The sequence below is a fragment of the Macrobrachium rosenbergii genome, chromosome 59 (genome assembly GCF_040412425.1).
Source record: "Macrobrachium rosenbergii isolate ZJJX-2024 chromosome 59, ASM4041242v1, whole genome shotgun sequence".
NCBI classification, from domain to species: Eukaryota; Metazoa; Arthropoda; class Malacostraca; order Decapoda; family Palaemonidae; genus Macrobrachium; species Macrobrachium rosenbergii.
Genome location: NC_089799.1, coordinates 4671793 through 4697707, shown reverse-complemented (window position 1 = coordinate 4697707; position 25915 = coordinate 4671793). Strand labels below are relative to the sequence as shown.

The following is a 25915-nucleotide window of genomic DNA, read 5'->3' as shown; positions in this document are numbered from 1 at the left end:
GCCGGTGCTCTGTCAGACAGGTAGAAAGCTCTCATTGTGGAATTAAAAAGAACGATAGTTATTATGGCAATCAAAAAGTTTTTAGGAGGGTGGGCATTTTAGATGCTGAGGTAATGTAGTAGAGATGGGAATTCACCAAAAAAAAAAAAAGCTGTAAGTAGAATGAAAGGGTATCAGGTTTTTAGGGGGTGGGCATGCTACATGTTATGGTAATGTATTAGAGATTGGAATTCTACAAAAAAATGCAAGTAGAATGAAAGGGTGTCAAGTTTTTAGCGGGGTGGGCATGCCACATGTTATGGTAATTTGGTGGAGATGGGAATTCTGCAAAAAAAACTTTAGGCAGAATGAAGGGGTATCAGATTTTTAGGAGGGTTGGCATGCTATATGTTATGGTAATGTAGTAGCAATGGGAATTCTACAAAAAAAAAACTTCAGGTAGAATGAAAGGGTATCAAGCTTTTAGGAGGGTGGGCATGCTGCATGTTATGGTAATGTAGTAGAGATGGGAATTCTACAAAACTATAAGTAGAATGAAAGGGTATCAGGTTTTTAGTGGGGTGGGCACTTTAGATGCTAGGTTAATGTAGTAGAGATGGGAATTCCGCACAACTATAAGTAGAATGAAAGGATATCAAGTTTGTCGGGGGGTGGGCATGCTACATGTTATGATAATGTAATAGAGATGGGAATTCTACAAAAAACTAAAAGTAGAATGAAAAGGTATAAATTGTTTAGGCGGGTGGGCATGCTACATGCTAAGGTAATGTAGTAAAGATGGGAATTCTACAAAAAACTAAAAGCATGATGAAAGGGTATCAAATTTTTAGGAGGGTGGGCATGCTACATGTTGTGGTAATGCAGTACAGATGGGAGTTCTACAAAAAACTAAAAGTAGAATGAAAGGGTATCAAGTTTTTGGGAGGGTGGGCATTTTAGAGGCGTAGGTGATGTAGTAGAGATGGGAATTCTACAAAAAACTAAAAGTAGAATAAAAGGGTATCAATGTTTTAGAGGGGTGGGCATGCTACATGTTATGGTAATGTAGTAAAGATGGGAATTCTACAAAAAACGAAAAGTAGAGTGAAAGGGCATTCAAATTTTTAGGGGGTTGGGCATGGTACATGTTATGGTAATGTATTAGAGATGGGAATTCTACAAGAAACTAAAAGGGTATAGCGTGTAGTATTAATATCTTCATTGTAGAAGGAGGGAGGATTGTGTTTATGAGAATCAGAAGCCATATCGAAGTTAAATACTACGTGAGCAGCACAACCCTAATGCAGTTCTCCTTGTGCTCTAAGAATTACTTACATTTTTATCTATACATTTATTAATTTGTTGATTTATTTTCTCTCTTTGATGAGTGATCTCTTCTTTCTGGTATTTCCCATTACCTTCTGTTACTTTTCTCTAATGAACACCATATTCTTTGGAAGCTTGAATTTCAAGTCAGTGGTTCCTGTGGGGGGCTTATTCCATATGAATAGGGTTCGTCTTCTGAATAATAATAATAATAATAATAATAATAATAATAATAATAATAATAATAATAATAATAATAATAATAATAATAATAATAATAATAATAATAATAATAATAATACCAAGAAATTCACCATCTCGTGAAAAAGAGTTTGTGTAATAAAAATCCACTATTATACAGTAAACTATATTTTATATAGTAATATACTTTATTATATAATTGCTGATTTTTATTACACGATGATGATGATAATAATAATAATAATAATAATAATAATAATAATAATAATAATAATAATAATCTACAATTTTGTAGTAAACTGTATTTTAAATAGTAATATTGTTTACTATATAATTGTGAATTTTTATCACGCCATAATAATAATAATAATAATAATAATAATAATAATAATAATAATAATAATAATAATAATAATAATAATAATAATAATTTTGTAGTAAACTGTAACTTACATAGTAATATTGTTTACTATAATAATAATAATTTTTATTAACGATAATAATAATAATAATAATAATAATAATAATAATAATATCTCCATGTTACTTTATCGTTTCCGCATTGCACTAAAATGCTACACGAAATAGGGGGCATCTCTAGCAAACGCAAATCATGCCATCAAAGTACCCACGAAGCAGATGAATCGGTAACCCGTAATGCGGATGATCCCATTTTCCTTTTTCGACAGCGGAGGAGAAAAACACCGGAGAGAAAAAAATAAAAGAAAAGAAAAATCCTTCGGCGTTAATCTAAATTCAAATTCAGGGTCGTCTGTCAGATCACAGTACAGCTGAGCGATTTCCGCGGCTCGAATTCTTTTCGAAAAGGCTGAGAGAGAGAGAGAGAGAGAGAGAGAGAGAGAGAGAGAGAGAGAGAGAGAGAGAGAGAGAGAGAGAGAGATTTTGGCCGGCGTCAGAGCTTGGCTGTTTGCGATTAGATTACTCCGTAATTGGTTCGGTATAGAATTATTATTATTATTTTTTTATTTTTTTAGGGGGGGATATGGGAGGGGAATCATTACCGCAGGTGACAATTTACTATTAGAGTGATTTGTATTTGGTTGCTCAAGAATGTTGCGGCAAAAACAAAGTCGCGGTTCCATTAATCCTGGAATTTTATCAGCGCTTTGCGGTTAGTGGCGGTTAAAGATTATGATATGAACCAAGACGAATATTTCCATATCTGCTGCTTAGTAGTACGGAGATAATGAAACAAAATTATTCTCGTAATGAAAACACGATTAGCAAATTGAGCATAATTATACAGATGCATAGCGGAATGCAGAAATATGGAGAGAACAATATAGATAAGTTTAAATGTAGGTCTATGTTGTATTGTAGGTTTAAGTGTAACGTACGCTGTACAGAGTAAAACTAGAGTTTATTGTTATGCTTTCTCTCATTAATAGTACATTTACTGTACCTCCTTTCATATTCTCTTTCTTCCATCTTACTCTCCACCCTCCCTTAACAATTGATTCGTAGTGCAGCTGCTTTGAGGCTTTCCTCCATTTACACCTTTCAAACCTTTTACTGTCAATTTCCGTTTTAGCGCTGAATTACTTCATAGGTCCCAGTGCTTGGCCTTTGGCCTAAATTCTATATTCAATTTAATTCATTAATAGTACAGCTACTCTTCGTATTGTGGAATAATATTAGAGACTTCAAAACTACCATGTCTATTTTACCTTGAACGAGTAACTTTGCTTTGATTGATTTTTAATTTCATTGGTGCATTACCTTTATAGGTATATTTGAGTAATGTTGATAACTGTCAGCTTTAGACAGTAATATGATGATGAGGATTTTATATGTTTAACAAGCATGCTTCTTTGAGAGAGAGAGAGAGAGAGAGAGAGAGAGAGAGAGAGAGGCACTTTTGGTATTGGAAAAATGACAAAAAAGTTAACGCAAATGAGCTTGCATTTGGCAGAGTTTTTATGAGAGAGAGAGAGAGAGAGAGAGAGAGAGAAACACTTCTGGTATTACAAAAATGACAAAAAAATTTAACGCAAATGAGTGTACGTTTGGCAGAGTTTAAGGGCAGCTGGGAGAGAGAGAGAGAGAGCTGAGAGAGAGAGAGAGAGAGAGAGAGAGAGAGAGAGAGAGCTCTTTATATTACCCGAGGGGAGAAAATGTAAGCGCCGCTTGCATGTGCAATTGCAAAGTGAAGGAGCATTAAGACGTTCCGAGAGTTATGAAGCATTCTTTCTTAGGATATGAAGAGAGAGAGAGAGAGAGAGAGAGAGAGAGAGAGAGAGGTTGGCTACATGGTATCATAGTAGATGATGAATTCACAATAGGTGGTATGACTTATGTAGTTTTATTTAGTCGTCGAGAGAGAGAGAGAGAGAGAGAGAGAGAGAGAGAGAGAGAGAGAGAGAGAGAGAGAGAGAGAGAAATATTTTGTTATATATATGTCACATGTATGTTTATTTGTTTTGTATAGTTTTTGATTTTCATTCTATAATTACATTCTTTACATTTTTCCCGAGAGAGAGAAGAAAGAAGGCGAACATTCGAAAGGATCTTTTGCTTCTAATTACCTTATATCTTTAACACTCCCAAAACAGACCAAAAATAAAGAAAGGAAAACATTACAGCAAGACGAATAAAAAGTGTTTTGGTCCCGTAATCTGGTTCCTGTGTTAGATATTGGAATTTTTTTTTCTAACATCATCACTAGGCAATGACCTTTTGCCCCCTGAATACGAGGAACCTTTTATGTCATTCCGTGGTCAAAAAAGGATTGAGCTGCTGGCATGGTTGACTCTACAGGAAGTGTGGCCTTGGATTTCTAATTTCAGAGCCTTAATAAAAAATGATTTATGAAATATCATTATATGGAGGAACAAATGTGCCCTGGTATTTCTGATTTTTGAGCCTTAATGAAAATATAAATTATGAAATATTAAATATCAATATATTGAGGAACAATTGTGCTCTGGTATTTCTGATTTTTGAGCCCCAATGAAAAAATAAATTATGAAATATTAATTATCATTATATGGGGGAACAATTGTGCCCTGGTATGTCAGATTTTTTAGCCTTAATGAAAATGTAAATTATGAAATATTAATTATCATTATATTGAGGAACACTTGTGCTCTGGTATCTAATTTTTGAGCCCCAGTGAAAAAATAAATTATGAAATATTAATTATCATTATATGGTGGAACAGTTGTGCACTGGTATTTCTGATTTTTGAGCCTTAATGAAACTATGAAATAGTATAAATGATTAAATATTAAATATCAATATATTGAGGAACAATTGTGCTCTGGTATTTCTGATTTTTGAGCCCCAATGAAAAGATAAATTATGAAATATTAATGATCAACATATGGGGAAACAATTGTGCCCTGGTATTTCTGATTTTTGAGCCTTAATGAAAATATAAATTATGAAATATTAAATATCAATATGTTGAGGAACAATTGTGCTCTGGTATTTCTAATTTTTGAGCCCCAATGAAAAAATAAATTATGAAATATTAATTATGATTATATGATGGAACAATTGTGCCCTGGTATTTCTGATTTTTGAGCCTTAATGAAAATATAAATTATTAAATATTAAATATCAATATATTGAGGAACAATTGTGCTCTGGTATTTCTGATTTATGAGTCCCAATAAAAAAAAATAAATTATGAAATATTAATGATCAATATATGGAGGAACAATTGTGCCCTGGTATTTCTGATTTTTGAGCCTTAATGAAAATATAAATTATGAAATATTAAATATCAATATATTTTGAGGAATAATAATTGTGCTCTGGTATTTCTGATTTTTGAGCCCCAGTGAAAAAATAAATTATGAAATATTAATTATCATTATATGGTGGAACAATTGTGCACTGGTATTTCTGATTTTTGAGCCGTAATGAAAATATAAATTTGAAATATTAAATATCAATATAATGAGGAACAATTGTGCTCTGGTATTTCTAATTTTTGAGCCCCAATGAAAAAAATAAATTATGACATATTAATGATCAACATATGGAGGAACAATTGTGCCCTGGTATTTCTGATTTTTGATCTTTAATGAAAATATAATTATGAAATATTAAATATCAATATGTTGAGGAACAATTGTGCTTTGGTATCTCTGATTTCAAAGCCTTAATGAAAATGTAAATGATTAAATATTAAATATCAATATATGGAGGACCAATTGTGCACAGGTATTTCTGATTTTTGAGCCTTAATGAAAATGTAAATGATTAAATATTAATTATCAATATATGGAGGAACAATTTTAGGATCATTTCCAGATAGGAAACTCTTCTGTGCTGTTGTGTATGGAAAGAAGGAACGAACTTTTAAACTTTAAAGTTGTACTTATTTGCATAGGGGCTCGAAATTAGCTTTCCCAGGAGAGAGAGAGAGAGAGAGAGAGAGAGAGAGAGAGAGAGAGAGAGAGAGAGAGAGAGAGAGAGAGAGAGAAACTTTAATAAAAAGACGCCATCTAGTACTCCAGAAAGTTTAACATAATGTAGTCTTGTAAATCATAATAATTAAGATAAAAATCGAAGATAAAGCAACGTAGATACTTTCATTAAATAAGAAACGCTACCGTGTCTTAGGTCCTTACAAACTTAATTAAATAACGCAAAGTTATTATTGTTACTGCGCAGCAGGAGCAATATATATATATATATATATATATATATATATATATATATATATATATATATATATATATATATATATATATATATATATATATATATATATATATATATATATATTATATGTATGTATATATACACACACACATATATATATATATATATATATATATATATATATATATATATATATATATATATATATATATATATATATATATATATATATATATATATATATATATATATATATATATAACGCAAAGAAAACGGGGTAATACTGCTGGAATAAAAAGACCTCATAAAATTCCATATGAAACAAAATATGTAGAGAAAAGTACAACTATCTCTACAGAACTCCTTCCTCCTCCTCCTCCTGCTGGTGTAAAATCCTCCTCTCAAGGGGCTGATATGAAACGTGAGGGGAAACGCAGAGAGAGAGAGAGAGAGAGAGAGAGAGGCAAGTCAGCCCTTTAAAGAGAATAGATGGGTAAAAAAAAAGTGAGTCGGAATCTTGTACCGCAGATGACGTGAAGGAGAGGAGAGGAGAGAAGGAGGATTGGGGTTGATGTATTTGAAGGCAGGAAGTGAATAAACGTCCAAAGAGGGAAATTAGCAGTCGGATGAGGGGAGGAATGGTTGAAAGGTAGGTGTAGGAATGTAGGTAGGTAGGTGCCTACCTTGCTATTAACTCGAGAGGCTAACCAAGGTAGATGATAATTGCTTACTGGACGGGGGGAGGAAATGGTATTCCGAGGCGAGAGATTATTTCTAAGGGAGAGATATTCCTATAGGTGAGACATTCCTAGAGATATACCTAAGGGAGAGATATTCCTAAAGATATTCCTGAGGGAGAGATATTCCTAAAGGAGAGATATTTCTAGAGATATTCCTAAAGGAGAGACATTCCTAGAGATATTCCTAAAGGAGAGATATTCCTAGACATTCCTGAGGGAGAGATATTCCTAGAGATATTCCTAAGGGAGAGATATTCCTAAAGGAGAGTTATTCCTGAGGGAGAGATATTCCTAAGGATATTCCTAAGGGAGAGATATTCGTAAGGGAAAGATATTTCTAAAGGAGAGTATTCCTAGAGATATTGCTGAGGGAGAGATATTCCTAAGAATATTCCTAAGGGAGAGATACTCCTGGAGGTATTCCTAAGAGAGATATTCTTAAAGGAGAGATATTCCTAAGGGAGAAATGTTCCTAGGAGATAGATATTCCTTAGTGAGAGATATTCGTAAGAGAGAGATATTGCTAATTGAGAGATATTCCTCTGGGAGAGATATTCCTAAGGGTGATATTCCCAAGAGAGATAGAACCCGAAGGGAGAGATTCCCAAGAGAGATAGATCCCTAAGGGAGAGATACCCAAGAGATATATATCCCTGAGGGAGAGATATTTCTAAGTGAGAGGTGTTCCTAAGTGAGAGATATTCCTAAGGGGAAAGATCTCCGAACTGAGAATATTAGGAAGCAACTTCAGCTTCGACTTACAAAAAATTTCAAGAATGAGTAATCACTTTTTACAAAATAACACGAAATCGTAATATTTCAAAGGAAACGATATTCATAAAAATTTCAAGAATGAGTTATCACTTTTTACAAAATAACACGAAATCGAAATATTTCAAAGAAAACGATATTCATAGGGGGGAGATATTGTTAATAGTAAGATTTTCGAAATGAGAATATAAAAAAAAAACTTTACCAGCGACATATAACAAATATAAAAAGAAAAGTGACGACGAAGGAGCACGTAATAAAAAAAAATAGCTGAGTACAAAGATGTGTAGCATTTTGATCAGAAAGGTCAGTGCTTAAAAATAAATCTGCTATGAATATTGAGTGCCACTCGTGAATGAATCTGATAGTATTTATATTATTCAACAACAAGAAATAAAATAGATGCAGGATTTAACTAAAATAAGAGTGAACATGTTCAATCCTTTCATTGGTAATGAACTTTTTGTAAAGCAATAATTTAATTTGGGACAGTGTTTTGATAGAGACAGCAATGAATTTTATTTAAATTAAGAATTGTTGAGCAATAACTAATGAATGGAGTTTTATCTTGTAAAACTGAAGTTTAAATTGCATTTGCATGACTAGACATAACTGGATTCTCTCTCTCTCTCTCTCTCTCTCTCTCTCTCTCTCTCTCTCTCTCTCTCTCTCTCTCTCTCTCTTATTTGCTCTGTGGGCTGCTGCCCTGATTCTTCTTTGCAGCGACCTCGTTGGCCATCCAATTATCAGAATAAAGCAACGTTGAGTCTGGCCTGAACTTGAACGGGTGACCGACAAAATAATGTCTGAATCTGTCGGTACATAAAGTTACTGAATATCCGTATGATGACGGATGAGCTTGCAACCTCATCCAAAGTAGAAAAATCAATAAATTAGCTGCGAAAAGGGCACCCACTCCTCCCAAAAATGGGAAACGGGTGACGGAAATCCACACAAATGAACGACCACATGTTCATAATCCAATGACATACAATAGTGTATTTATTCGGGGAGTTAATCGCCATCATCTGCCGAGGGCAAATTGAATAAGCTAAAAACAAGAACACACGAGAGGCTCTGCTGCAATATCGCATCCCGGGATGCTGATCTCGCAAGATTAATCACTTGATATTTTTCGAGTAAATCGCGCTGACGCTGCAATTAATTTTCCTTCAAAGGATTGCCGCGGCCTCGCCCGTGTTATGAAATTGAGGACAGATTTCATATCGTGGGCTGTGATCATTCATATAGACAGGTGTTATGGGGTTGACCCTCTTTTGGGGTAAAGGGTTTAATTCGGTTTCGTAGTTATAGTTAGTTGTAACATAATTTTATGTTCCACATTATTTTTCTTTCCAATTTCATTAAGATGGAATTTGTGCTCTAGTTTCAGTCGAACATTCAGTGGGATTTTAACCTGAAGTTTTTAGGGATGTAGGGATCTTCGTCGGTAGTATGATAGCTATTTAACATGCACATGTGCACACACACACACACACACACACACACACACACACTTATATATATATATATATATATATATATATATATATATATATATATATATATATATATATATATATATATATATATTAAATATTATACACACACACACACACACACACATATATATATATATATATATATATATATATATATATATATATATATATATATATATATATATATTACATTATATTATCAGCTGACAAACATGAATACGTTATTGCACAGTGTGAAAGTTACCACTTGTCGTAACATGGATTCTGAAACATTACCCTATAATAACTCCACTATATTCAAAATAAGTAAAGCATATTTCTCAAGTTAGAGACTGGTTCTTTGTCCTGACATCTGTATTTTAGTGATAGCTATAGATATTTATGTAACACGTTGCAACCTTCAGTTCTGAGACACTCATTTACCAACATTTCATTACTTGTTCCTTAATCTAAATCACCTGGTTCTGGTGACCACCTCAATAATGATAATCTAGACAAAACAAATAATCGTCGAATAGTGTCATAACGCCATGAAGAGATTGGCATTCACAAGAAACATTCAGTAACATTCCCATGCACATGGCCGATGCCAGTCTGTCTTCTGGTGATTACCAAAAAGTATAAAACCTCAGGTAATGTTCCGCTTTCCTTCTCTCTCACTTTACATCAGATCTCGAGGCTTGACATTCACAAGAAACATTCAGTAACATTCCCATGCACATAGCCGATGCCAGTCTGTCTTCTAGTGATTACCAAAAAGTGTAAAACCCTCAGGTAATGTTACGCTTTCCTTCTCTCTCACTCTACAACAGATCTCGAGGCTGACACATCGATGGTGGAGGTGGTCGAGGGCTATAACGCATCACTTCCCTGTTCCATCCGATCCCCCCCTACAAACGATGTGCCTGCGCTCACTCTGTGGTACATCGGGGACCAAGAAACGCCTGTTTATAGGTAAGAACCGCGTCAGTTTAGTTCTACGGATATGAGGAGGAAAAAGGACCTGGTTCTAGGGAGATAAAGGAGGAAAAATGGCCAGGTTCTAGGGAGATAAGGAAGAAGAATGTCCTAGTTCTAGGGAGCTAAAGACAAAAAGGGGCCAATTTCTATGGAGGTATGGGGGAAAAGGAGCCGAGTTCTAGGGAGATAAGAAGGAAAAAAGGCCAAGTTTTAGGGTGATAAAGAAGAAAAAGGGCCAAGTTCTAGGCAAGTTCTAGGGAGACAAAGAGGAAAAAGGTCCAAGTTCTAGGGAGATAAGGAGGAAAAAGGGCCAAATTATAGGGAGGTATGGAAGAAAAAGGTCCAAGTTCTAGGGAGATAAGGAGGAAAAAGGCCACGTTCTAGGGAGATGAGGAAAAGGCCAAGCTCTAGACCGATAAGAAGGAAAATGTCCAAGTTCTAGGGAGATAAGGAAGAAAAAGGGACAAGTTCTAGGGAGATAAGGAGGAAAAAGACCCAAGTTCTAGGGAGATAAGGAGGAAAAAGGGCCAAGTTCTAGGTAAGTTCTAAGGAGACAAAGAGGAAAAAGGGCCAAATTATATGGAGGTATGGAGGAAAAGGGCCAAGTTCTAGGGAGATAAGGAGGAAAAAGGCCACGTTCTACGGAGATGAGGAAAAAGCCAAGCTCTAGAGCGATAAGAAGGAAAAAGGTCCAAGTTCTAGGGAGATAAGGAAGAAAAAGGACCCAGTTCTAGGCAAGTTCTAGGGAGACAAAGAGGAAAAAGCACCAAGTTCTAGGGAGATAGGGAGGATAAAGGGCCAAGTTTTAGGGAGATAAGGAAGAAAAAAGCCCAAGTTCTAGAGAGATAAGGAAGAAAAAGGGCCAAGTTCTGGGGAAGTTCTAGGGAGACAGGAAAAAGGACCAAGTTCTGGGGAGATAAGGAAGAAAAAAGACCGAGTTCTAGGGAGATAAGGAGGAAAAATTGCCAAGTTCTGGGGAGATAAGGAGGAAAAACGGTCAAGTTCTGGGGAGATAAGGAGGAAAAAATGGCCAAGTTCTGGAGAGATAGGGAGGATAAAGGGCCAATTTCTAGGGAGATAAGGAAGAAAAAAAGACCAAGTTCTAGGGAGATAAGCTAGAAAAAAGTCCAAGTCCTAGGGAGATAAGGAGGAAAAGGGACCAAGTCCTAGGGAGACAAAGAGGACAAAGGGTCAAGTTCTAGGGAGATAAAGAGGAAAAATGACCAACTTCTAGGGAGATAAGGAGGAAAAGGGCCAAGTTCTAGGGAGATAAGGAGGAAAAAGGGCCAAGTTCTAGGGAGATAAGGCGGGAAAAAGGGCCAAGTTCTAGGGAGATAAGGAGGGAAAAAAGGGCCAAGTTCTAGGGAGATAAGGAGGAAAAAGGGCCAGGTTCTAGGGAGATAAGGAGGAAAATGGCCAAGTTCTAGGGGGCTAAAGTTGAAAATGGCAAAGTTCTAGGGAGATACAGAGGAAAAATGGCCAAGTTCTAGGGAGATGAAGAAGAAAAATGACCACGTTCTCGGGAGATAAGGAGGAAAAAGGGCCAGGTTCTAAGGAGATAAGGAGGAAAAAGAGCCAAGTTCTAGGGAGATAAGGAAGAAAAACCAAGTTCTACAGAGATAAGGAAGAAAAAAGACCAAGTTCTAGGGAGATATGGAGGAAAAAAGACCAAGTTCTAATGACCTTACCTTACCTTACAGACCTTACAATTCGTTCGGGTTGCCCCAGGTCCCTCAGTGTGAGGCACCTTTGATGTCTACCAGAGAGTTGCTAACGCATCTTCCGGTATATTTTGCATCTTCCAGTCTTGGATGGTCTGGGATGCATCTTAGATATTTGTCGAGCTTATTCTTAAACACATCTACGCTCACTCCTGTTATGTTCCTCAGATGAGCTGGTAGCGCATTGAATAGACGCTGCATTATCGATGCTGGTGCGTGGTGGATTAATGTCCTGTGTGCTTTCCTTAATTTTCCTGGTATAGTTTTGGCACTATTAATCTACCTCTGCTTGCTCTTTTGATAATTTTAGTTCCATGATGTTTTCGGTAATTCCTTCTATCTGTTTCCATGCTTGAATTACCATGTATCGTTCTCTTCTCCTTTCAAGACTATATAAATTTAAAATTGTAGTCTTTCCCAGTAGTCAAGGTCCTTAACTTCTTCTATTCTAGCTGTAAATGACCTTTGTACACTCTCTATTTGTGCAATATCCTTTTGGTAGTGTGGGTACCATATTATATTGCAATATTCAAGTGGACTACGTACGTACGTTTTATAAAGCATAATCATGTGTTCAGCTTTTCTAGTTTTGAAGTGCCGGAACAACATTCCCATTTTTGCTTTGCATTTTGCCAATAGAATTGCTATTTGATCATTGCATAACATATTCTATTCAACATCACACCAAGGTCTTTAACTGCTTCCTTGTTTGTGATTGTCTCATTATTAGGTCCTTTATATGCATATAGCATTCCTACTTTATCACCATAGTTCATTGATTCAAATTTATCAGAGTTAAATACCATCCTATTTATCTCTGCCCATTTATATATTTTGTTTAGGTCTCTTTGTAGCGAGTTCCTATCTTCATCACAAGCAATTTCTCTACTTATTCTTGTGTCATCTGCGAAACTTCTTACTACTGAGTCCTTAACATTACTGTCTATGTCTGCAATCATAATCACAACCAGCAATGCAGCTAACACCGTACCCTGAGGTACACCGGATATTACCGTAGCTTCATCCGATTTCTCATCGTTTGCAATCACTATCTGTTTTCTATTTTGCAAAAATTCTTTTATCCATCTTCCTACTTTGTCAACAATGTTATGTTTTCTAATTTTTTTCGCTAATATATTATGATCTACCTTGTCAAAAGCTTTTGCAAAGTCTAGGTAAACCACATCTGTATCTTTTTCATTTATCATATTTTTATATATGCTTTCATGGTGGACTAACAGTTGGGTTTGTGTACTTTTTCCGGGTACAAAACCATGTTGTCCTATATTGAACAATCTATTTTTCATTAAATGTTTCATTATATTTTTTTCATTACCCTTTCATATACTTTCATAATATGAGATGTCAGACTCACAGGCCTATAATTACTTGCCTCTAGTCTTGAACCACTTTTGAAAGTAGGAGTAATATATGCTAATTTATGCTCATCATAAATCTTGCCTGTATCTATACTTTGCCTTAATAATATTGCTAGCGGCTTTGCGATTGAATGAACCACTTTCTTTAACAATATGGCAGGTACTCCATCTGGTCCTGCTGCTGATCCATTTTTAATTTCATTAATAGCCTGCACAATATCGGCTTCTGTAATATCTATATCTGATAAGTATTCAGTATTTTCATCTCTTATTTCTGTATCATTATCTTCATTGTCAATTCTAGGTGTAAATTCACTCTTATATCTTTCTGCTAATATGTTACATATTTCCTTTTTCATTCGTTAATCGCCCTTCAATTCTTAGAGGGCCTATTTCTACTCTTATTTTATTCATCTTTTGCATATGAATAAAAAAATTTTAGGGTTTTGCTTGATATTTTGTAGTGTCATTTCTTCTAGGTTCCATTTTCATTTTCTTTTGATTGTATAATCTTTTGTTCTGCATTTTCTATCTTACTTTTTAGTTCCATCACTTTCCATGCATTCTTTTCTTTTTGCAAGAGCTTTTTCCACTTTCTAATTTTCTGGAACAAGATCCTTCTGTCTCTTGGAATTCGTGACTGATGCTTACTTTTTTTCTTGGTATATATTTTTCCACTATTTCCTCTAATATTTTATATAATATATCAGTATTTACCTGTATATCATCACTTACAAATATGTTTTCCCATTCTTTGTTTAATTCTTCATTTATTTTTGACCAATTTATATTCTTACTATAAAAATTGTATTTTCCATATCCTTCCCATTTTTCGTCTCTTGCTTTTCTTTGTTTTTTCGTATGTTCTGGAACGGACTGTTAATTCTATGACATTATGGTCCGAAATACTCGTGTTATATACTATTATTTCTTTAACATAATTCACCTCATTCACAAATACTAGGTCTAAAATATTATCCTTTCTTGTTGGTAGGTGATTTATTTGCTGAATGTTATGTTCTAGTAGCATATCTAATAGCTTTTCAAATTGCCTCTTATCTTCTGCACTACTATTGCTCTCTTTTTATATGTATAAATACAACCACAGTCTCTATTCGTTCTTTCCATTCTACAAAAGGAAAGTTAAAGTCTCAGTTAGGAGTATAGTCCAGTCCTTGTGATTTCTACATATTTCATCCAGTTTTTCAATTATTATGTCAAACTCTTTAGTATTAGGGGTCTATATATTACAATGTTCACTAATTTTTCAGATTCAAATTCTACCGCTATTAATTCACATTCTGTGTTACTATATTTCTCACAGATTTTTCCTTGATTGGCATCTCTCCCATATATCGCGGTTCCCCCTTGATTTCTATTTTTCTATCTGATCTATAAGTTTGGAAACCCTTTATCTGGTCATCATTACCAGTCTCTTGGGAATACCAGGTTTCACTTATATTCAATATTTCTATTTTTTCATTTTGGGTTAGTTCTTCTAAGAACTCTATCTTTCTTTTGAGTTACTCGAAACTAGACCCTGCGCGTTCATCACTATGATTGTTTGCATATTATCTCCATTATCTAATATGGGTAATAATAAGGATTTTCCCATGTCTCTTTCCTGTTCTGATATGTTGATCTTTTTCATTTCCAGAAATTCGTACATTAAAAATCCAACTTTTCCATTATATTTGTTCTTCCAGCTTCATATTTATTCACTTTGTGCATAAACCTGCACTTATCTCCATATCTGCACCATCCCCTTGCATCATAGATACATTGCTTGTTCCTTGTGCTATATCTAGGTGCTGATGGCTCATATCGTGGTGCTGACTTTTCATAATGTGTTGTTGGCTTGCTTTTGCCTTCATCACATGATCTTTGTTCTTTTCTTTATTTGTTTCATTTTTTCCTTGGTTTTTATATGTATTTTATTTTTTTTTGATTTTGATTTTGGTCTTTCATGGCTACAGGATGCATGTACCTACATTTCTTATTAAACCTACATCCATTTCCTTCTTTCCAGTTTCTACATATTTTTGGATGTAGATCTCTGCATTCCTCTTCATAGCCATCTAGATATGCACATTTGCCATAGATCTCATAATTGTGACATATCTTAGGATGTTTGTAATAACATCTTTCACCAAACCTGCAATTCCCTCTTTTCAAAAGGGTGCATAAGGAAGAAAAAAGACCAAGTTCTAAGGAGATAAAGAAGAAAAAAGACCAAGTTCTAGGGAGAGAAGAAGGAAAAAAGACCAAGTTCTAGGGAGATAAGGAAGAAAAAAGACCAAGTTCTTGGGAGATTAAGAAAAAAAAAGTTCTAGGGAGGTAAGGAGGAAAAATGGCCAATTTCTGTGGAGATAGGGAGGATAAAGGGCCCAAGTTCTAGGGAGATAAGGAAGAAAAAAGACCAAGTTCTAGGGAGATAAGGAAGAAAAATGGCCAAGTTCCAAGGAGATATGGAGGAAAAAGGTCAAGTTCTAAGGAGATATGGAGGATAAAGGACCAGGTTCTAGGGAGATGAGGAAGAAAAAAGGCCACGTCCTGGGGAAATAAGGAAAAAAAATCGCCAAGTTCTAGGGAGATAGAAGAAAAAAGACCAAGTTCTAGGGAGATAAGGAGGAAAAAGGGCCAAGTTCTAGAAGATATGGAAGTAAAATGGCCAAGTTCTAGGGAGATATGGAGGTAAAATGTCAAGTTTCAGGGAGATAAGGAGGACAAGGGCCATGAAAATGCTAAAGGCCTGACGAGTGTCGACGCATGAACTGTGGCATTTTAGACTAATTCTAGAGGAGGAAGGAGCAACAGATGAGCCTTGGAAAATACTAAAGAAAAAATGCATTTAATAACACTTAACAACAGAAAATTATTAAGACAACTCAAGTTTGAAAACATTTGCAAGCTAATGCATTAAGTCTTTTTATTATGACTATTTCTAAAGACAGACTAATGAAATGAAGCAAGTATTAAAAAAAGAAAAATAAAGGGAATACGAGAAATTACAACCTAGGCAGAATGCACAAAGAATAATACGAAAAAAAGCATTGCAAAAACAACATTCTAGCAAATGTAAACGGACAAAAACGGGAAACAAAACAAAGCAAGTCTGTGAATTCCCCAGAAAACAGAACAACAGTTTTCCAAAGACAAACAAAACAAACGTCATTGTTTAGAGCAATAAAACACAAGGCAACGAAACAACGCATGCAGGAAAATCTAGAGAGAGAGAGAGAGAGAGAGAGAGAGAGAGAGAGAGAGAGAGAGACCAAAGCATGCAGCACGCGCAAGCGTATTTACGCGGAACAGAGGAGAGCTTTCTTCTTCTTCTTCTTCTTCTTCTTCTTCTTCTTCTTCTTCTTCTTCTTCTTCTTCTTCTTCTTCTTCTCTTTTTCCCCGTTTGCTAGTCTCTTTGGTGAGGTTTTCGTTCCCGATCTTCTTCTTCTTCTTTTTTTTTTTTTTTTTGCTGCGTCTCGTGTTTCAGCCTCCCTCTTTCCCCTGTAATTTTTAATTCCATCAGACCTGCCCACAGGCAGGCAGCAGGCAGGAAGGCAGGCAAGCAAGCAGGCAGGCAGGCAGGTCGAGTAAAGCATGCTATACTACTCCTGCACCTTTTATTCTCTTGACTTTTGTTTGACTTCCCTCTCTCTGGCGTTTCTTTTCTTCGTTGCCTTTCACGTTCATTTGTTCGCATTCTCGCTCGTCAGTTCTTCATACCCAATTGATCGTCTTTTTTTTTATTTTAGTTTCCGTTTGTCGTTTTATTGTTTGGTACGTCTATCTGTTTCGTAGTTAGAGCAGGCTAGATATTTGCGGTTTATGCTGAAACTATTGCGGTGCAATAATAATAATAATAATAATAATAATAATAATAATAATAACGTCTTTATGCCATTGAAAATAGTAAGCATTATTATTATTATTATTATTATTATTATTATTATTATTATTATTATTATTGAATGTGATATGATTTTGATATCAAAAACACAAATCAAATGAATTTTATCGGTGAGTGTCACGATAAGTAATATGCTCCCCCACTATTATTATTATTATTATTATTATTATTATTATTATTATTATTATTATTATTATTATTATTATTTAACCGGGAGACGACAGCCATATAAAAAATACAAATTAAGTTAATATTATCAGTGCTTGCCACGTTCTGCAGTATATTTTTAAAAATTCTCTTTTACAACCCAAACCATGTCTGCAAAATCGAAGCCCATTATTTCAGCATCTTCTTATAGTTACCTCATCTTAGTTTAATGACGACAGGGAACAATAACGACCTCCTTTCCTTGTCGGGGAACACAGGGACACCCCCCCCCGAAATCTGAGAACAAATACGGGTCTGGGACGATTCCTTCCCATTATGGAAAGGACGCTGCTGGGAAAATCTTAAAATGTCAAATAAAAATCATTATTAAAACTAGAATAGGAAATGTGGAGCCATTCTGTTGGTAAGTGTGAGCGTTGACTTTTGTTGAAAATCAATCCATTTTTTTTTTTATGAAATTTACATCAAGTAGAAATCATTATTGAAACTAGAATAGGAAATATCATTGTTGGTGAGTGTTGATTTTTGTTGAAAATCAATGAATTTTTCTTTTAATGAAATTGACATCAAGTAGAAATCATTATTGAAACTAGAATAGGAAATATGAAACCCATTCCAGTGGTAAGTGTGAGTGCTGATTTTTGTTGAAAATTAATTAATTTTTCGTTTAGTGAAATTGACATCAAGTAGAAATCATTAATGAAACTAGAGTAGGAAGTATGAAAGCCATTCCAGTGGTAAGTGTGAGTGCTGATTTTTGTTGGAAATCAATTAATTTTATTTTTAACGAAATTTTAAACCATAGAAATAGTAATTATTAAGACTCAGAATAAATAAATGAAAGCCATTGCATGGGAGAATGTTGATTTTTTTTTTAGACCAATCAATTTTCCTTTTAATAAGATTGTAAACCATGGAAATAGTAAATATTTTTAAGATTCAGAAAGAATAAATGGAAGTTATATCATACGCGAGTGCTGTACTCTTAAAATCAATAAATTTCTCTTTGAGACTCAGAAAAAAACATTAAAGCCATGCTTTGTGTGATTGTTAATTTTCGTTGGAAATCAATGAATTTCTCTTTTTAATAATACAAAAAGTAACAACTGTTAAGACTCAAAAAGAATAAATGAAAGAAATTTCATAAGGTGAGTGTTGTACACACTTAGAATCAGTGAATTTCTCTTTTCAGTAATCCAAAATAGTAATCGTTATTAAGACTCATAATGAACATATAAAATCCATTCCATAGGTGAGTGCTGTACGCTTTTAAAATCAATGAATTTCTCTTTTCAATATTCCAAAATAGTAACAATTACAAAGACTCCGAGTGAATATATAAAATCCATTCCAAAGGTGAATGCTGTACACTCTTAAAATCAGTGAATTTCTCTTTTTAGTATTCCAAAATAGTAATCGTTATTAAGACTCAGAGTGAATAAATAAAATCCATTCCATAGGTGAGTGCTGTACACTCCTAAAATAATTAATTTCTCTTTTTAATAATCCTAAATAGAAACAAGTATTAAGGCTCAGAATGAATATATAAAATCCAACCCTTACGTGAGTGTTGTACACTTAAAACCAATGAATTTCTCTTTTGAGTATTCCAAAATAGTAACAATTACTAAGACTCAGAATGAATATATAAAATCCATTCCATAGGCGAGTGCTGTACACTTTTAAAATCAATGAATTTCTCTTCTGAGTATTCCAAAATAGTAACAATTACTAAGACTCAGAATGATAATTATATAAAATCCATTCCATAGGTGAATGTAGATTTTCGTTGAAAATCCATGACTTCGTCTCTTAATATATAATCCAAGCTGCGTCTCAAAATCCATGCCCGTCATTACTTTTTTTACGTTGGAGAGAGAGAGAGAGAGAGAGAGAGAGAGAGAGAGAGAGAGAGAGAGAGAGAGATCGCCATCTTCATTGTTTACCTTGTCATACTTAATGACGACAAGGGTCTGATATCAAAATCGTCTCTAGCGCAGAAAATTGAAGCCGGAATCCGAGGACAAATATAGAGTTTCAGAGCCCGATTCCTCCCCATTATGGAAAGGCCGGTGTCATTATAGATTTCCCATGGAGATGAAGGAGATCAGTGTGCATATTCATACTACGTGAAGACAGTTGTAGGCAAGATCAGAGTACATGTTAATGCTACGTGAAGACAATTTTGACAAGATCAGTGTACAAATCCGTACTACGTGAAGACAATGTAGACAGGATCAGAGTGCATGTTCATACAACGTGAAATAAGTGTAGACAAGATCAGTGTACGAATTCATAATACGTGAAGACATTGTAGATAAGATCAGAGTTCATATTCATAATACGTGAGGAAAATTGTAGACAAGATCAGTATTGAAATTCACACTACGTGAAGACAATGTAGAAAAGATCAGCTTACAAATTATATTACGTGAAGACAATGTTAAAAAGAGCATTGTAAAAATTCATACTACGTGAAGGCACTGTAGACAAGAGCATTGTAAAACTTCATACTACGTGGAGACAATGTAGACAAGAGCATTGTAAAAATTCATACTACGTGAAGGCAGTGTAGAAAAGATAAGTGTATAAATTCATACTACTTGAAGACAATGTAGAAAAGTTCAGTGTATAAATTCATACTACGTGAAGACATTGTAGACAGGATCAGAGTGCATATTCACACTACGTAAAGAAAACTGTAGACAAGATCACTGTACAAATTCACACTATTTGAAGACACTGTTGACAAGATCAGTGTACAAACTCACACTACATGAAGACAGTGTAGAAAAGATCAGCGTAAAATTTCATATTACGTGAAGACAGTGTAGACAATATAAGCGTACAAAATCATACTATATAGAGGAAATGACGAGGTGTTCCACCAATACCTAAATGTCAAGCAAAGGAAAATGTAATATACACACATCCAGTTGGATAGAAAATTAAATGCAATAAAAATTCCTGGGTAGAATCACTGTCAACCACACGCTCACTGCCTTATATATCATTTAAAAAAATTAGGAATTAAAAGTGGGGTGTTGGCGAAAAGTTCTTTTAACAATAAAATGTAAAACTAGTGGAATCTATTTTTTTTTTTTTTCAACAATGTTATATAGCTTAAATATCACCAACGATGAAAATACCAGCGGAGATAATTATAATTATGTGATGTAAGTAACCTGTTCTTTAGGATGTAAAGGCCTGTCGTCTCTTTGTTTAGCCTTAAAAATAAATATTTTGTGATTTTTACTGGTGCTTTCTTTAGAAAACTTAACTGCAACTATTTGAGTAAGAAGTATATTGAGTAGTAAGAGATGAACACGCACACACACATATATATGTATATATACATATAATTTATATATATATATATATATATATATATATATATATATATATATATATATATATATATATATATATATATATATATATATATATATATATATATATATATATATATATAGAGAGAGAGAGAGAGAGAGAGAGAGAGAGAGAGAGAGAGAGAGAGAGAGAGAATTTACTTCCGGTGATAGAAATTCATTTCTCGCTATAATGTGGTTCGGATTCCACAATAAGCTGTAGGTCCCCTTGCTAGGTAACCAATTGGTTCTTAGCAACGTAAAATAAGTCTAATCCTCCGGGCCAGCCCTAGGAGAGCTGTTAATCAGCTCAGTGGTCTGGTTAAACTAAGGTAAAGTTTTTTTTTGGTATGTATGTATATATATACATATATTTATATTTTGGTATATATACATATGTAGTATATATATATATATATATATATATATATATATATATATATATATATATATATATATATATATATATAAAATATATAAATATATATAATATATATATATACATACATATATATATATATATATATATATATATATATATATATATATATATATATATATATATATATATATATATATATATATACAAATTAACACGCCATTGCAGCAATTTAGAAGAAAGTTTATTTCTAGTTACCACAGTAAAATGTGTAACAGATTTTCAAAGCACAGTAATACAGAAGTATCATTATGATTTTGCCATTATTTTACAAACGTCATTATATTTTGATGTCCCCTTAAAACAACATTTTTATAAATAAAGCATCGTGCATAACGAATTTACATATTGTTTAGGAGAGAAATATTTTTTCGTAGTATATAAGTGATGTTCAGTCACTGAGAGGAAAGTTGTTTTGGATATCTTATTCTACTAGTTTTTCTGTACATTAAAATGGTGTGTATATGAAATTATTTAGCATGCTAATACTTATTCACAATGCTCTTGAGGAAGAGATTTACAATATGCTTAGATGTAAAGAGGCTTGCTTCTGAAAATGAAGAAGTTGCTAAGTTTAAAATTGGCTTTTGTTAATAATATGAGGTTATCGACAACATCCACATGACAGTGTGAAGGAAGATCTTACATTCTTGTGGTGTTCCTCTGAATTATATGAAGCTACCTAACAACAGATGTGTAAGAAGTAAATATAATGTTGATGGAAGCTTGTCAAGTGAATTTACGGTTGATAGGTAGAGTAATTTTGATATTAAGTGAAATTTTGTGGTTTATTATTGATGAAGGTCAGAAGTCACCAGTGTAAAAAGAAAATTATTGAGTAATATGCAAATAAAATTTTGTGTAACAGTAAATATTTTATTTTATGCAGCAAATCTTAAAAATATTTTTATACAGCCAAACACTGACTATCAGGCAATTGTAATAACTACAGTTATTGCCTTCTTAACTTCTCGAATTCTTCACACTTGTTGGACACGCTTGTCACTACAAAGCCTTAGCTCCAGATATAAGAATATTAAGCAGTCATATTCTTGCATTTGCACCTAAGGTTTTGCAGTGACAATCGTATCCAAAAAGTGAAGGCAAAAATTCACCAGTCGATTTTTTATTGATCATCATGTGACTAAAACATACACAAATATTTGTAACACTTTTGATTGCTGCCATAATTATGATCGCATTAAAAACATATAATAAGTGTTCTTTATATTATACAATCTCCAAGAGTGTTCTTTTCTTAAACAAGTCATACTAAACTAGGCACACACGAGATATTCTAGCAATGTTTGCATACATGGTATTAGAAGCCAAGGCACTATACGAGAGAGAGAGAGAGAGAGAGAGAGAGAGAGAGAGAGAGAGAGAAGAGAGAGAGAGAGAGAGAGAGAGAGAGAGAGAGAGAGAGAGAGAGAGAGAGAGCCACATTTATTTTCTAAATTCAAAACCAAAAGTCATAAGATCGTGTCCTTCTGATAATGTGAAAGATACATTCGTGTTACAGTGAAATGCAAAATATTAGAAGCACCATCTTGAGCATATTTACTTATCGCAGCAAGAGTCACTTCTAATGTAATTGTATGTTAAAACCATATTAAAAATATATTCATATTTATCTCATGAGCATCATCCATGCAGTTCTCTCCAGATCACTTTTTTCTTTTTTTTTTTAAACAAAAGTTCAAATGTTCGTTGTTTACGTCAGACAAATGTTTATGTGTACGAGGGATAACGAATGACCAGTGGGAGAGAGAGAGAGAGAGAGAGAGAGAGAGAGAGAGAGAGAGAGAGAGAGAGAGAGAGGCCTATCGTCCAAACACAGAATAGCTCAGATGTTCCTTGTTTACTTTGAAGAAATGCCTATGTATACGAGAGATAACGAATGATCAGTGAATCATTTCATGAATAGAGAGAGAGAGAGAGAGGGGGGGGGTGTCTATCTTCCAAACACAAGATAGCTCAAATGTTCCTTGTTTACATTAGAGAAAAGTCTATGCTTACTACTGGAAACGAATGATCAGGAAGTCCTTTCATGAACAGAGAGAGAGAGAGAGAGAGAGAGAGAGAGAGAGAATCTATCTTACAAACACAGATTGTATCACTTCACATTAATTCTTATTCACAATTTTTCCTCTTTCCAGTTATGACCAGAGGGAGCCAAGGCGATCATTCAGCTGGGCAGACGAAACTGTTCTCGGTGGGGGTCGTGCCAGGTATCTTCCCCTGGAACATCCTCCAGTTCTCATGTTGACCAATGTCTCGACTGAGGACCAGAAAACGTTCAGATGCAGAGTCGATTACCACAAGTCCAACTCGAGGCAAGCCTGGGTCAGGCTCATCGTTATAGGTGGGTATATCTCGATGTTTTTCTTGTGAAGAAAGCAGATTTCATTTTGTTTTATAATCATAATATTTTAGTGACTCTTCCTTCCAGATTCTTGTCTTGCAGCATTGAACTAACAAGAAAAAATGTATTGACTGTCTTGGAAGTTGAATATTATATATATATATATATATATATATATATATATATATATATATATATATATATATATATATGTATGTATATATATATATATATATATATATATATATATATATATATATATATATATATATATATATATATATATATATATATATATATATATATATATATATATATATATATATATATATATATATATATATATATATATATATATATATATATATATATATATATATATATCTATATCTATATATATATATATATATATATATATATATATATATATATATATATATATATATATACTGTATATGTATAGGTGTTTTGAAATTAAAGCCCCCTCCACAGAACAAATGGAAAGTTATGAAGTTTTCTGCTATAGCCTATCTCCAAGTGTATTATTTTAAGTTTCTATTAAGCTATTTGTCATTTTACATTTCTTGTATTTTCAGACTGAGTGACGGAGTTAGATACAGCCATGGCTAACGACTTGGAGGAAATCAGATGGATTGACCGAATCCGGGCTATAACCTTCAGAGAGGCCAGGGATGCTGCCGCATCCTTCATTTCACGTTCCTGGATAGCTAAATACATTAAAAGAGATGAATCCTTTGTTAAAAGAAACTGGAACAAAAATCCATATGACTGCCATCGCAAAAAGAGTGAGAATCTTGGAAGGCTTGAAGTCCTTTGTCAGGAGTCAAAAGACATCATAGCTGAGGCAGTGGGTAGACCAAGAAAGTCTTTACGTAAACTGGCGCGTGAACTAGAAACAAAACGGGGAAAGAAGAGAAGTTATAGTGCTGTATATCGTGAGTTTGAAAAAATCTAGTATCAAGCCATTTCATGTTATCAGCAAGCCCAACATCACTCTGCAACAGAGAGAAGACCGTGCATGGTTTAGTGGTTCATTTCTTAAAGATTGGGATGAAGCTGACTTTCTCCATGTTGCTGCATCAGATGAATTCTTCATTTACACAGTCAGGAAGCCAAATCATAAAAATGGCATCATTTAGGCTGCAAAGTTGGATGATATCAGCGATGACGTGCAGTATCACCAAGTTGTGAAATTTCCTGAATGTTTGGGATTTTTTCTCTGTTCCACAGCCAAATGGTTAATGTGGATCATCAAAGAAAAAGGTCAGTCATGGAATGGCGAATACTTCAGAGAAACTGTGCTTACTGGTGGAGTATTTCCTTTCCTCAAAGATCCTGAAAATGTGTTATCTATTGAAGAAGTCACATTTTTGCATGATAAGACACCATGTTTCAAGGCTCTTCAGACACAGAAGTTGCTTCGAAACAGTGGTATCGATTTCTTCTCGTCAAGTGAATTTCCAGGTAGCTCCCCTGACCTTAATGTGTGTGAAAACATTGGTAGTATCTTGAATGACCGTGTTGAAGCGCGCACAGTGAACTATGATGGTATACCAAGCCTTGACGACCTGCAAAGAGAGGTGACCGAAGCGCTCAGGGAAATGGAGTTTGAGTCTCAGCTTTTTTGCATTTGCTGAAATCATACCTCTCAAGAATGCAGGCTGTGGTATAGGCAGATGGAGGCCACACAAAATATTAAATACTCAGAGGGAAACTTGAATAAATACCTGTTCTGAATGACTTTTGTATCTGTCCATATCAGTTTTAGTTTATGCTGTAGATGGGGGTGGGGGGGCGCCTCTAATTTTGAAACACCCTATATATATATATATATATATATATATATATATATATATATATATATATATATATATATATGTGTGTGTGTGTGTGTGTGTGTGTGTGTGTGTGTGTGCATCTTGATATTGTTCTTATGAAGAATATAGGTTTAATTTTATTTTGATATAAAACCATTTGGGTGACTGATATAGATTATTCTCTTACATCACTGAACAAAGAAGAAAAAATTTAGTGACTTTCTTCGGAATTAAAGAAAATATAATGATTCAGAAGAAAGGTTGTTCTCGTAAATTCTCTTAATACAAAGTAAAATATCCAGAAAAGAAAAAAAAATATATAATAATCATGATTAAGATTTTGTAAATACAATGTATCAGATATTCGTGAGAAAAGAAGTGGAACAATATGATTGGTCTGTTACTTATTTTGCTTCTTGGCAGTAGAAACATTTTTTTTATTTATTTGAATGTATACGGGTGAAAAGGACAGGTCGATAGAGAGAGAGAGAGAGAGAGAGAGAAAGAGAAAGAGAGAGAGAGTCTATGAGAATCATGTAATTGCTTTCAGCTTAAGCGCAGAATCTTATGGTTCCAAGACATCGAAAGGCTTAAAATACACCTCACATAATGACTT

At 34.0% G+C, this 25915-nt stretch overlaps 1 protein-coding gene across 1 annotated transcript in view; it reads left to right on the top strand.

Annotated features, from left to right (window-relative positions):
- LOC136837708 (nephrin-like) overlaps window positions 1–25915 on the top strand; it is a 444783-nt gene that overhangs the window by 344585 nt on the left and 74283 nt on the right. Inside the window, exons 3-4 of the mRNA XM_067102607.1 lie at window positions 9967–10108; window positions 23256–23461. Coding sequence (XP_066958708.1) covers window positions 9967–10108; window positions 23256–23461 — 348 coding nt within the window. The remainder of the gene's footprint in view (window positions 1–9966; window positions 10109–23255; window positions 23462–25915) is intronic.